A 14,337-nucleotide genomic window follows, 5' to 3' on the forward strand; every position below is an offset into this window, starting at 1 on the left:
TTGGCCAAAATGATAAGACATAACTTTGATACAGCTCTGCAAAACTCCTTTACTTTCTCTTTAAAGCATTGTTGCTTATTTTGTTCAAGCCGTTTAGATTTAATCCAGTTTACGTTTATATAAAATGATCGATTTCTGGTTTACAAATGTAGAAAATAAACCATGTCAAAACTTCTATTCAAAAGGTTGCCCATGAAGTTGCATGACACAAGGCGATTAAAAAGATGAAAATTGTATTTTTGCTTTTTTAACATGTTCTTGTGGCTTTTCTCTGATAATAGAAGACATACAGAAAGAAAATTAAACTCCAAATTGCATTTCTGAGTATTTTTTATTCAAATTGCTGTGAATCATGGCTTTAGAGCTTATATTTGTGACATAGAAAATACATGAACTCCAAGCTCTCAGCAACAGGGAGGGGAAGAAGGGGCACGGTTGCTCACGGCCAACGGTCTGCAAACTCATGAGATGCCACTTGGATTTTGTCGTCACTCCCAGGTGCAAATTGTTAAACAATTTTAGAGTTTAGAAAGCAGTGTGGCTAAACTAAGACAAGCTGGAAACAAAAAATATATATATTTTGTCTGTGTGAGATTGAAAAGGCTTGGTCTTACTCTGAACTTTTTTATATTGATTGCTAATCCCTAATTCTCCTACATTTTTATCACATTCTGACACTAAAAATAAAAACAATAAGTACAGGTCGGGAGAGGTTTGAGGCGCCTGAGGCAAATCTGTGACTATTTTGAAAGAACATCCCAATCTTTTTTAGATTTCACCAACACAAAACCTTTTAACGCACACACCATCCATACATACATTTTCAACACCGTTTCCCGGGTTACGGAGATGCTGGGGCCTATCCTAGCCAAAGTTGGGCAAAGGTAGGGTACACCCTGCATGGTAATGACTCACACACTTGTCTTTTACAGCTTCTAACATTAGTTTCTAATCCAGGTTTGGATGTAAAATCCCTTCTGCAAAAGATATATCCTTCTTGTTTTAAAGCTTTTTTAAACAAACATTTACACACACAAAAAAAGTCTGTGATTCTAAACTAATCTAAGCCGGTTCATGTCTCTTCATTTCTCTTTGTGCCGTGTGCACAAGACCCAGATAATGCACTGCCTCAACCTTGGGAAAACACATTTCCAAGACCCTGGACTTCTTGGCAACCTCCATTCTGTTGACATCACAAGGAGAATAGGGGGACTAATTTGTTGCAGCCTCGCACTAAATGTAATTTACACAGGTCAGCTGGTGGCTTGAACTTCCATTGTGAGGGGAGACCTCCATGACCATAATCACTCAATCAAACCAGGCAAGCAAAACCAGGCAAACCTACAAACCAAGCAGGTTCTCCTGAAAATGGTGTATACATGGAGGAGAAAGGAGTGTGTTCACGTGGGACAGCTTTGAATAACTTCTGTGGACTGAGGGTGAGCTCTGCCCACAAGCTCCAAGAAAGAAATGATACACAACACCAATGAGTTTGATTAGGTGTTGACTTTTCTGACTGGTAAAAGGTAAAAGTTTTACTGTTAAAACTTTAAGTTTGGAATCTTGTTCCCATATCATGATGTTAACTTATTTTTTGCTCTATGCACTAGATTATAAATGCACCGTCAATTATTGGTCTATTTATGTCTTATATCAGACGCACAAAACTATAAACCGCATTAAGAGATACAAAAGAGTCAGAGATATGTCAGTCAGTACGACCTCATAACTGCGTTCACAGTAACTCTAGAACTTGTTTGTAGCACGGTGCACATTAGCCACGTTAGAAGTGTTAGCATAATAACACTTCCTGTAACCCCTAGCCTTGTTTGCAAGATGTAAAAAAGACAGACTAATACCCCTAAAACTAACGTTACTGTAACAACACTAACCGGGGGGGTGGAGCTGGCTGAATGTGAGAATCCACTCATTTATGTGGGTTTTGAGGGGCTGGCGCTCAGAGCGCAGGTTTTTAAAGGAATGCTCAGAAATGCGTGATCGGATCAAAATACCGCTTTGGGGTAGTTTTCAAGCCGAATGAACAATAAATAAATAATGTACTTAAAAGCTCAGAAATGCAGTTTTTTGCATGACATTAGCCTTTAAAAAAAACTGTAACTCCCACCTTGTTTGCAATACGTAAAAAAAAAGAGATTAATGTCGCTAAAACAATCATTACTGTGATGATGCCAACCCCTAACCTAAATGGCAACTCTTAAAAAAATTAAAAAACGTCTAACACCGCTACACATTAGCTGCATTAGTGTATTGACAACAACCCCAAATCTTGTTGGAACTAAATAAAAAAAAGCAGACTCACATTATAGCAGAGCACTGTGTACCTCTCAAAATTGTTTGGACATCAGTAACTACAACCAGAATTCATCCCTATAGAAGGGGCTCTGGATTACAAAAAACTACTGTTCTTTGGAAAAAGACTATGGCTTTTAAGTGCACCTTATAGTGCATAAAGTCTGGTATTTTGAAAAGGTTATCAAACTTTGAAAATAAATTATTTAGAAATATGTTCTTTTGATTGTTTTTTTTCTTTGCTATTAATTCTATATATTTCATATCTAATATAATTTTTTTTGCAAAACGACTGGTAGGGCAGTAATGCTCCACCTCTGAGTAGTTTCTGTAAAAGTTTGAATTTGAGATGGAAGGAAAGAGACTTGAAGATTAAAAGAAAACCTCTCTGCCTGTACCGTGTTCAGATCTTAAGTGTCTGAAGTATATGACCGACATATTCTGTAGCGCCTGAATTTGAGCAGAACATGAGGAGGGAGGACACACAAAGAAGCAGACAGTGTGAAAAATTGAAGAAAAAGGAGGAAGAGGCTTGTTTTTATGGGAACCCTCAGGAAAGGCGATTACGTAGTTTACATAGATCATGGACCAGTCTCATGAAGTAAAAAGGAAGAAAAAAAAGATTATCCCAATGTGATACAAGAAGGCTTCACTTGTTATTCAACTGCAACTGTTTTTTGGCATCTTAATTTTCCGCAGATCTTATTATCTCCCCACAGTTTTGAGCTTGCAAGCTGCACAGTGTCACAAACAAACATGAAAGTGAGCGGCACTCGGAGGAGAGACAATGCTTCCCTCTTTATGACATCTATGCAACTCTTGGTCCCAGAAAGGCCCAGGCTTCTTTTTGTTTTATTTGTTTTTGGTGTGCATTGAATACTAATTTATTATTTACAATTTCACCAAATAGATAGAGTGAAGTCAGTCTGTTTGGAAACAAATGTCTCGTGCTTTTATTGTGGCATCTCAAAATTTCTAGAGTGACAGTTACGGCAACAATTTAACCAGAATGAATAAAAGACCCACTCTGATTATCCTTTGAACTATTTTTAAAGCGTTACCAGTGTTTTTCTCTAACTATGATGAAGCGGATTTTAGCCCAAATAAAAAAAACCTGTTGTTTTCTAGGACCTAGTTTCTGCAGAGTGGCAGCTGCTCATTAGAAATTTGCCACCAAGTTGTGGGTGGGACCATTGGCGCAGAGCGGTTCTGTAAACCCACCTCCCCTTCCCCTCCTCGTTTTTAAGAGCAGTGACGTATTTTCTACGCTCTTTTTCAGACTGTGTTTTTTCGTCTGCTGTTGATTTAAAACAATTTGAATTTAAAAATGCATATAAATACAATTTTTTGCTTAATTTTCTATGTGTGTGTCCCTTAATCGTAAAAATGCCACAAAAACATGTTAAAAAACACCATTTTTATTGGTTTGGCTTTAAAACATGATTTTATTCCACACATCTGGTGCATTTGAATAATTTATTGACTTTTTCTATTGATTACCTGTTGATCTAAACTTTGTTTTAATACCTGCATATTTTAATGGAATATCTGTTTCTATTTTTTAATTGCAATAAAATTAATAATATAGACTTTTTTCAAATATTGCAATTTTTCCGTTTTAAGAATTTAAGTTAGCTAATTTTACTAAGATTAGTAAAATAACCAGTTTTTTAAAGCTGTAATTCTGTTTTTTTATGTTAGCACAATGCATTTCAAAGATAGATGTATATAACTTCTAAATTGTTTTTTTTTGTTTGCTTTTAAAGCTCTTCCTCAGTGGGTTAGAATGATTAATGACACTCAGATGGACAGCGGAGAGAAACTCCAGTGGGAGTGCAAGGCCATCTCGAGGCCGCGGCCCACCTATCGCTGGCTTCGTAATGGTTTGCCCTTGGCATCCCAGGTAATGCAGAGCAACCTCTTCTTTGTTGATTGCACAATGACACGTCTAATTATCCCTGTGAATGCACACTCAGGTTATGCAGCATTGTCTCGTGAAAGTCCGTCCAGACATTTCTTCTCGTTTCAGGGACGAGTGGAAATAATGAATGGGGAGTTGTCCATTCACAAAGTGCAGCAGACGGATTCTGGGATGTACCAGTGTGTGGCAGAAAACAAATACGGGGCCATCTACTCTAATGCTGAACTCAAGATTTTAGGTAAGAAGAAGAATTAAAGATGATAAGAATAGCTAAAAGTTGTCCTTCCTTGCAGCATATTCCATTATTCTCTGCAAACCGAGCACTAGCGTGCGACCAGTGGATGATAGGCAGGGGAGATTGAAATGCAAGCAGGCAACGCTGTGCTGTGAGATATGCTGATTGCCAATCAATGGTCCCTGATTTAACCCAGGCGGCGGACAGCATGAATAAAAGAAGGGCCCTCGTGGTAAAACTCGCCGAGGTGTCTGTGATCTGAAATAATGCCGGGATTTTTCCGCTCAGTGCAGAATGAAAACCAGAGACTTGGAAGTATGGATCTGCACTAATGGTACCGAACAGTAGCAGAGAAATGAGTGGTCCCTTTCATGGATTTTAATGAGTCCATTACGGGTTTATCTCTGTGCAATCCCCAGTACTTTAAAAAATAAATAAACAAACCTGCACGTCATTTATTATTTCCACCAGGTATTCATTATCCAATGATTGCCATTATCATTTAGCAATCAGCTATAATTATCAATAATTGCCCAATCACACGTCGCACATTCTTTCAGTTTGAATGAGGCCAACATCACTGGGGGGGGGGACTAAAACCCCAGAAAAAAAGCTGTGCTCTCCATCTCTTTGCTTCAGGCCACAAACGGAACAGTCACACTGAATAGCTGTCCACTATTCTGTGCTGATGCACTATTTTCTCCTTGTCATCCTCTGCACTGGGACACATCTGGTGATATCCATTCCCCTTTCATGTTTCCCCGAGGCACAGCTTGATTTACTGTCTTTATGACTTACCCCTTTATATTTTTTTTTTTTGAAGGGGACTCTATGGCATTTTAAAAATCTTACTGCAAATGAACAAAGTTTGTCAGTCTCAATTTAAAGCCACTGGTTCAAAGCTCCCCTCCGATCACCTTTTCTGCAATTTTATTAGCATTCCCAGTGGTCTTTTAATTATGATTCTGACAATTTTAGCCAGATATTAGCGAACATCAAGGCAAAGGATACTATCAGACTGATCTAACTGATAGAAAGGCTGGACTGGTTCTGGGCACCAAACTACCCCCCCCCCCCCCCCCCCCCCCCCCCCCCTGGAGGAGGGAGAGGACGAGATACTTGCAAAACTGGTAGCAACCATGGACAACTTCTCCTTCCCCTCAAAAATACCCCGACCTCTATCTCATTCTTTAGTATGGTATTGTTTTATTGTTTTATTAATATAAAGCACTGTCAAAGGAACCAAATTTCCCACCAAAAAACGTCCTAAAATGAGTAAAACAAAGATGATCGTGGATCTAGCAGGGAGCTTGTGGCTAGCTGTAGTAGCTTCTATGTTTTTACATCTGCATAAAGAAATACTGCTTTATTTTTTTTTATATGTGTCCTCCATCATCTGAAAAATGTCACAAGAACATTTAAGAAAAAACAAGAACACAATTTTTATCTGAGGTCTGTGCAAAAAAAAACACTTTCAAGTTATATGCAAGGTGTTTTATTTTTTTTATCATGACTTTAATCTAAGTTGATGGGGAGGAGCTTTTGCCCCGCTTGGAGTCAGAGTAATATTAGTGATACTGGGAAGCCGTTAACGATTGTTTTCATAACTTGACCCTCCAGCGGCATCTTCCCAGTGACCTGTGCGCCGCGGATGTCCAAAAAGCAAATGCTATCCGGACAGATTACATGACTAATCCCAGCCTGCAGATGAATGATCACTGGGGGCTACGCGGGGGCAGCGGCAGGCTTTCCCTTATGCGGTGCTGTCCCATATCCAGCTCTTCTGGGAAACTGACGGCTGAAACTATAGGGCACCAGCTTGGATTAAAGCTAACCCACACAGCCACTGCTCCGTTTTCTGCTCTTTTTCATGTCTTGAGGGACGTCTGGTGCTAAGACAACTACTCATCCACAAAGACACAAGTGTTACCGGGGGAGGGGTCAGCCTGTAGCCACAGATGGGACTGAATTGTCATTGTCTATAAAGTCACCTATGCGGCATCATTCAGCATTTGAATAATTGGAGATGACAAAGCCCTGCAGCTCACTCATGGCCTTGTTGTAATGTATGGTTGCTTACTCGTACCAAATACACTATGGCGCCCAAAGGCTTCGTTTAGGCCATTACTCCTTAATTCATTCTCTTGAGCAAGACATAATTGCCGGCAATGATTTTAGTATGTATTTATTATCCACTCATGCAGTCTGGTTAAAAACAAAACACGGAAAAGCAACACAAATCATTCAACTGGGGCAGCATTAAGTTGACATTTAGCCACTAATTAGCCTGTACAGCATTAAGTGTATCTACTAACTGTTTGCTGTTACTGAATTTGCACAAAGCAAACAAAGTGCATTGTGTTCTACTGTACATTTAAGGAGAGCATTTTATGCTGTTTTGATGCTTTAACCCTATAAATCCAGAGATTTAGCTCAAGTGTCGACATTTTTTTGATTACCATCAAATAATGTAATCTAATGGATCCTGAAGCGGAAAAAAATCTACTTTGCGCTGATGTGCAACACTTTACAGTAGTAAAGTTTATATTAAATTTTCATTACCAAACGGATTCTGAAGCATCAAAATCCATTGTGTTATGGAAATTGTGCAAATGGTCAAAGATTTACGGTAGATTAAAGAACGTGTGGGATATCCTTTCCGCCAGTGAACGCTGCAATATTAAAGGGATGATCCTTCTATATAAAAGCAAAAGTGGTTATAATAAACTATTCCAGTTTAAGTCACCAAAAACAACACTCCCCACTCGCACATTCTAATACATTATTAAACAGAACCATACAAACATTTTTGACTACAGACATCAAAGTGACACAAAATGGCTTGCAGGAGTTTTTCCTGGTCAATTAAAAGGCTTCTGGCATTATATTGGATTTTTAATCACAGTATGATTCCAATGAAGCGTCACACCCCAATCTTAAACCTTACAGCTGGGGTTCAGTTTGTGAAAAATAAACTGCATCCACTGCTGCATGGCATAAATACTGTAACTTTTAAGCGCCTAAATTGACTGTCAACCTTCACAACCAAAAATGACATTTCTTTTAGGTACTGAGTTCTTTTAGATGCTGCATCTTTGACTTAACTTACTTAGAATTCCTCAGGTTAGACACTCTGATCGTCTTCAAAAAGAATCGTAATGGGGTCAATGTTGTTTAGAAATGCAGCGAGTTGGAAAACTGAGGCAAGGCTAGACTCAGAGACACAGAACACTATTGATTTTGAACTCTAGACCACATTCATTGTAAATACACCAACATACCAGGATCTTTAGCTGGGAAAAGTTTAAAAATCGTAGCAGGTCTTCTTCAGTTTCTGAGATGGAATTCAGACAGATAAGATTTGTTGACAGTTTTTCCTGTCAAGAACACCCATTATGTATTTTGTATGAATTTAATTGGAGCATTGGCTCACAGTTCATAAGACTCACGCATTTTTTTTATGAGGTTTATTTAAAAAAAATAAAAATTTGCCATTTACGTTACTAAAGAGTTGGCTTGAGCTGATGTGAAAGCATCTGCTCCACATTCTGTCAATGTTGACTCTCAGTTCTCATGAAAGCACTCAGTGTGACTCCATCTTCTTTTTTTCTGGACTGCAACGATTTCAGTACAACAAGCTTTTGTTTATGTGGGTTTCTCACACGGTCGCACAACCGCAGATACATTCTGGGACCTCTGTTTGCACCTCGCACTGCTGAAGAACACAAAGAAAGTTCCCATGCAAAGGCTTTTAGAAGCTGCTGCCAATGAGAGTTTTGACAGCCTAATTGCAAAGTGTTGGAGACAGAACAGTGCATAAGAAAAAGCAGCGGCCACCGGTTTTGCACACAGCCTTAAAAATGAAGCCCAAAAGCAACACACATTCTCAGCTGACTATGATCATTTGATGCAGTTTGTTTACATCTCTTATTGGAATTGCAGATGCCATCATTCAGATTACTACAAACATGATGTTTTAACATAAAAAAATGATCAACTTCATCCATAGAATGTCTGTTTGCTTGTTTTTCTGCACAGCATCAGCACCCGTCTTTTTTCACAATCCTGTACGGGTGATAGCCACGCTGGGAAAAGATGCGTTCCTGGAATGCAAACCGAGAGCTTCGCCCAAACCGCGAATTACATGGAAAAGAGAAGACAGAAGGATACAACCAAACAAAAGGTGGGAGATACCTTTGATTCACTTAGAAATCAAATTCGCCCTGCGATGGACTGGGAAACCATCCAGGATGTACCCTGTCTTTGCTCGACAGTGGCTGGGTGGGGCTCCAGCATCCCTGTGACCCTGACAGGCTATTGAGCATGCTTGAAAACTGAATGAAATGAATCTTTTCAAATGTTCCTGTTATGATTTGGGTTGCCTGGATGTACGTAAAGCAGCTGCTTTGTGTCTTAAAGCCTGGAGTGCTGCTCCAATACACTGAAGGAGCACAGATGTTCTCACACTTGAAGGGAAACACCTGGGTTACTTCATTCTAGCAAACAAAAAATAGAAGCCAAATTTAGAGCAACATGCTGTCTGATGCACATTTTTTTGGAGTCTTTTTAAGGACATAACATATTTTTAAAGAGAAGGCAGCAGCAACTTCAAGCATTTTGCCAAAAACATTCAATATCAAGTAAACAAAGTATTTAAACAAACACTAATAGTTTGTTTAATTTCTTTATATTTTTTGCACTTATAAATAGGAAACTTATGTGTGCATATTCTTAGCCATAGAGGAAGAATTTCAAGCAGAAGAACTAAATGAAGCATATATTTTAAAATCAATGAATCAGACTCCAACTTCTTAACTGGGGCAATAATGAGCATTCATACAGCAGTGGATCTACAGTGGATCAATCTTTTTAGCAGACGAGGAAAAACACTAATCAAGTGTGTGCAGGATAAAAACTTGGGGCGGGCCTTCTGAATCACTCAGAAAAAACTTCAGTCAATCAATTCATGGAATGTTATTTAGTCAATACTTGGCTGTTTGCACAAATTAGTAGACATATTGAAATACTGTTAAAATGTAGGCATTACTCTATAATAACTCACAGATTATTCATTTTACAGGCAGGATTTTCATAACTTCTCTTAAAGGGCCTATGTCATGCTATTCTAAGCCTTTCAGAGTAAACTATATTCATATAAATGATAATATATATGTATATATATGTATGTGTGAATCAATCAAAATAGTGCTTTGTTTTTTTTGTGAGGAATTAACACTATAATACACATAAAAGCTCAAAAGCTCAAGTGTTGTCTTGGTTAAAGACTTTCTAAAAGATTCTCTTATTAGCACAATAAATTTCTAGTAAGATACATAAGCCTTGGTAAAATGATAAATGTCTTACAATTATTATTTTTTTTAATTTTTCCTTATACAAACATCATTTTGAAGCAACTGCTCTAAAAAGTGCGAATACAGGAGTCCTAGAAGAATGCCTTGTGGAACCTCTATATTTAATAGTTCATGCGTTCTTACTTAATAAAAAAAAACACTGTGCTGTATTTGTCATGTTATTAAGATTTAAACCAAATTGGTTAATATATATTAATATGTATATACAATATATATATAATTTATTTTTTGGGGCCAGCTTAGCTCGTGCTGGTTTGCAGCGCCTTCCATCCGACCCCAGAACCATAACCTGGGTTCGATTCTGGGCTGCTCCCTATTCCCATCTCTGCTGCTGTGCCAGTCCCAAGCCAGGTTGGATTGAGAGGGTTGCGTCAGGAAGGGCACCCGGCGTAAAACATTGCCAAGTTAACCATGCGACTCATCCTCGAGGGAGGGTTGTTTCGCTGTGGCGACCCCTGATGGGAAAAGCCGAAAGTGAAAGAAGATATAATTTGGGAGAATTGGATCTAAAGATGATGTTTTATTTTCTCATAATGACAGACATACTTATATTTAAACTCTACTAAATAATTTTCCTACTTTTTCCTCTTTTGAGCGGCTACAACAGCAGCAAGTACTTTTCTGCCTTAATCCCTTAGCAGCGTGTTAGAAATAGCAAGAGGTCCCATGGTGCATTTCAGAGTCTGAGGTGAGATATAAGACTTTGAAAAAGGATTTGTTTGTGATGTAATCAGTGGAATAACAGCTTCGTTTTTATTCTTTGGAAGCACTTTTAGATTTCAAATGTAAGACCACACAAAGAATCACTCTTTTGCTGATTGACAAAAAGGAATTGAAGAAACTTAATAGGAAAAAGGACATAAAAATTGTTTTAAATATATTATTGTTGCTCCTTGTTTACCTATTGAATCCAAGTGCTTTAGATCAGATCTGAGACTTTCAGAGGGTGTACATGTCTTGTTGCAAACAAAACAGTTTCATTACTGTTCCTAAAATTAAGTGTCACTGCTATAAAAAACACCTTCGTTGCTGGCAAAGCTCCAAAGATTCATTCCCAGTCCCACCTCCCTTCCTAGGATGCTGACAACTGAGACCACACAATTGCATTTGAAATTCACATGCATCATCTTTTATGAGAAACATCTCTCCTGTGCACCTGCAGGGGCCTGAACGGGGCCGGGACACATCAATCAAACTGAGCGACAACGCCGCTAGAATTATCAGCCGCTGCAGAACATCTCGTACTTTGAGTCAGGAAACAGGCGCTTGTATATCAGTGAAGATTCTGCTGACTTTTCCTGAGATTTACAGGCAGCTGATAATCAGACGCTCTCTATGTGGATGGTTGACATGGGTGGCAGAAAGCTCCAATGGGTGGTTAGAGGTTTAGTTGTGATGGAAACCAGACTCTAAATATCATTCTTTGCAAGACAGACGATCTCTAATCAAAAGACCAGTGGGAACACTTTTAAAATAGATAAAAAGATTTCCGGATTGGGACTTAAGTTAGTTTGAATTTTTTTCTGACTCCGGTAAAATTTTGGGCAGCAACAGCATGAAGTTGTTTGGAAAACAAACAAATTGGCAAGACTATTAGCCTATCTCTTGCCTCAGAGCACTCCATCCTTCACTATTAGACACTGACATTACAGACGCCTGTGCTTCATTTTCCTCATGATCTCTTTGTCACTAATCCTAAACTAATACGCCATAAAAAGTGCCTTTAACATCTAAAACTGAAATCCATTTAGAATTTTCCACAAATCTGCAGGTTGTTTTACATCTTAAGGCCACCATAGTGAGTTAATGAAGTGGGTGAATGGGTTTTGGAGACCTGCTGTCCACCTTGTGAGAGTATGATGGCTATCGGAAACGGCTGAAACAAAGACGAGAGACCATGACCCTTCAGGTCTCAGCCAGGGTGACACCCGTAAGGATTTTCTGACATCCTCCATCCCAGACTTGCTGGATGGAACGACACGGCCTTCTTGGGGAAAATTTAATCTGCCTCACGTTTATCTGCCATTGACAGCTGTGCCAACTTAATGAAGGTTTGTAATTAACATGGATTTCCAGTAATGTTTAGGGCTTTTGTCTCTTAAATAGAAGGTATTAATCCCATTAGTTTGGACTTTCGAGGCAGCCTCTTTGTTTAAGACAGTAATTTGGCAGTTTTTACGTTATCGCTGCTGATTATCTTTATACCATCTATTCGATTTCACATTGGCGACCTTGCTTTGAGTCAGAGAAAACAAAGGTAGAGGTGAAATGGGAAAGGTCTTCTGTGGTCTACTGCTGTTTTCTCCAGATGTCCCAAAGTTGAATTGATTTGCATATTCTGTAAACCCGGTTGTCCCTCTCTTGTCCTTTCTGCTTCAGTGTCCTTGTCTGATGTGCATTTATTTCTCTCTAATTTGAAAAATGTCTCCTGCTAAACTGCCGCTGAACTGTTTGTGTGTATTTTTTACCACCGTTTTAAGTTTCTTGTCATCATTTTCAGCCGCTTTGCATGTGTCAAAATGACTTAGTGTTTCAAATAAAATGCTGCAAATGAAACAAAAGACCCTGCTCACAGTTTATAATTTAAATTTTTTGATCCAGAATCCAGATGATTCCTTTGTTTAGAGAGATAATTTAACCTTTTAACGCCGGAGATGTCAACAGCAACCAAAAATAACACAGGCTTTTTGAACGACCGTGACGTTTCGATTGTCTTTGCGATTAAAGTCAATCCAGTGGATTCTGAAGCAGAAAGAAGCGGCTTTTGCTGTTGCCCTTTGGTTGGTTTATGCCTAAACACATTACCAATTGTCTTCTAACTGTACGAGACTGATGGGCGTCTGATTTTTTTCTTTAGATTCCAGTTTCTCTTAACTTTTGAGGGTAAAGTTTATCTTCATCCTCTAAAATAACTGCAGCTGCTTTAAACTTTATCCATAGGCCTACATTAGATTTAGTGTAGGAAGCATTCAAATGTAATGTAGATTTTCCATTAACCCGCAATTGTCAAAGTGTAAGTAAAAAAATCAAAGACCAACTTCAGCTTCGTCTGACTTTTAAGGATAAGTAACTAGTCACTAAAACTGGTATTTTCTATACATGTATTAATATTAATGTTGTAACAACTTTATTAGCAACATCCCTGTAACTTTAGACAGTTGCTGAATATAATAATAATATTAATAATAAAGTTTAAAAAATAATAATACATTGTATTTATATGCCGCCTTTCTGCCAACCCAAGGTCACTTTACATGTAAAAAGCAAGAGACAAAAAATACAAAACAGGAATAAGACAAAAGTTAAATTCAAAAGGTTATAAAAGACAGTAAAATATGGACAGTATGGATAGTGGGAACAACTGTCACAATAAATCCAGATTTAGAGAAAAGCCCCCTGTTTTTTGTTTGTTATATGCAGCTTTCTTTTATTTTGAAGAAGAAGGATATTTTTCTGTTTCCTCACTGACTCTTTTCTGTAAAAAATAGACTTTCAAAATACGTTTTTTGTCAACTTTATTAGCTTGGGGTTTTCAATTTAGTAAATTGTATATTCAACACGTGAACAAGCGACTCCATGTGTGTCAAGGAGTTGGATGTGGTGGCGAAATCTTTGTAATTTTTAAAAATAAAGCGTCTTTCAGAATCAAATTATAGATTAAATGGATAAAAATGTAAGTTGTGTTTTTTTTTTCTCTGCTGCAAGTCACCAACTGTAAAACGGACCGGTACTGGTCCACTGCTGTAAAGTGTTGCATTTCAGCACAAACGCACGTAAATGGTCAAACAAAAAGCTACGGTCATTGAAAGAACATCAAAAATGGAGCTACAGCTCCGGTGTTAGAAGGTTGAGCGTGTTTGTGGAAACCGAAACATTTAGATCCACACAGATTCCTGTCTCATACCATACCCCTTCCTATTTTAAAAATTACTGGCAATATTCTGCTTTTCACATCAACATCAGTTGTGATTTGAGTCTGTTGAAGCATTTCAAAAAAAACCTGGGGAGGAACAGAAGTTCACTAAGTTATACCTTAAATGCAAAAGCACAAGACACTGTGTTTTTTAGATAAAACCCTGCAGCATCTAATGTCAAGCAGCTGTTGCGTGTCAGCTTTTACAAGCCAAAGTGAAATGTTTGTGCCCGTCAGCTCCGGAAGGGTTTGTGTACAAATGTTAGAGTGCTTTTTGCAGGTTTGTTTTCCCTTTTCTCATACTCTTGGATTTCCCCAAAGGACAGCTCGGTGATGTGCGCTTCCAAGTTGGACAGTTTATTTTTTCTTTTCTTCTTTTAGATCCGTTGAACGCAGCGGCGCTCTGGGTTTGTCAGGTGGGCTCACGGGCGCCACGCACGATGAAGGCGTTGGTTATTTAGATTTATGGAAATGCTGATGCAGAGGAAGAAAGAATCCCAACATCAGTTTTATTTCCCAGTTGTGTTGTGCTCTGCAACAATGCTGTATCGAAAATTTTCTTTGATGATTTTTGAATATACCGTAA

The 14,337-nt window shown here is 38.3% G+C and overlaps 1 protein-coding gene across 2 annotated transcripts in view; it reads left to right on the forward strand.

Moving 5' to 3' along the window:
- cntn5 (contactin 5) overlaps nt 1-14,337 on the forward strand; it is a 178,790-nt gene that overhangs the window by 128,059 nt on the left and 36,394 nt on the right. For both annotated transcript variants that reach the window (XM_023961649.1, XM_023961650.1), the window contains 3 exons: nt 4,077-4,213; nt 4,340-4,469; nt 8,505-8,649. In XM_023961649.1, the coding sequence (XP_023817417.1) occupies nt 4,077-4,213; nt 4,340-4,469; nt 8,505-8,649 (412 nt within the window). The remainder of the gene's footprint in view (nt 1-4,076; nt 4,214-4,339; nt 4,470-8,504; nt 8,650-14,337) is intronic.

This window comes from Oryzias latipes, chromosome 13 (assembly GCF_002234675.1).
Source record: "Oryzias latipes chromosome 13, ASM223467v1".
Taxonomy (NCBI): Eukaryota; Metazoa; Chordata; class Actinopteri; order Beloniformes; family Adrianichthyidae; genus Oryzias; species Oryzias latipes.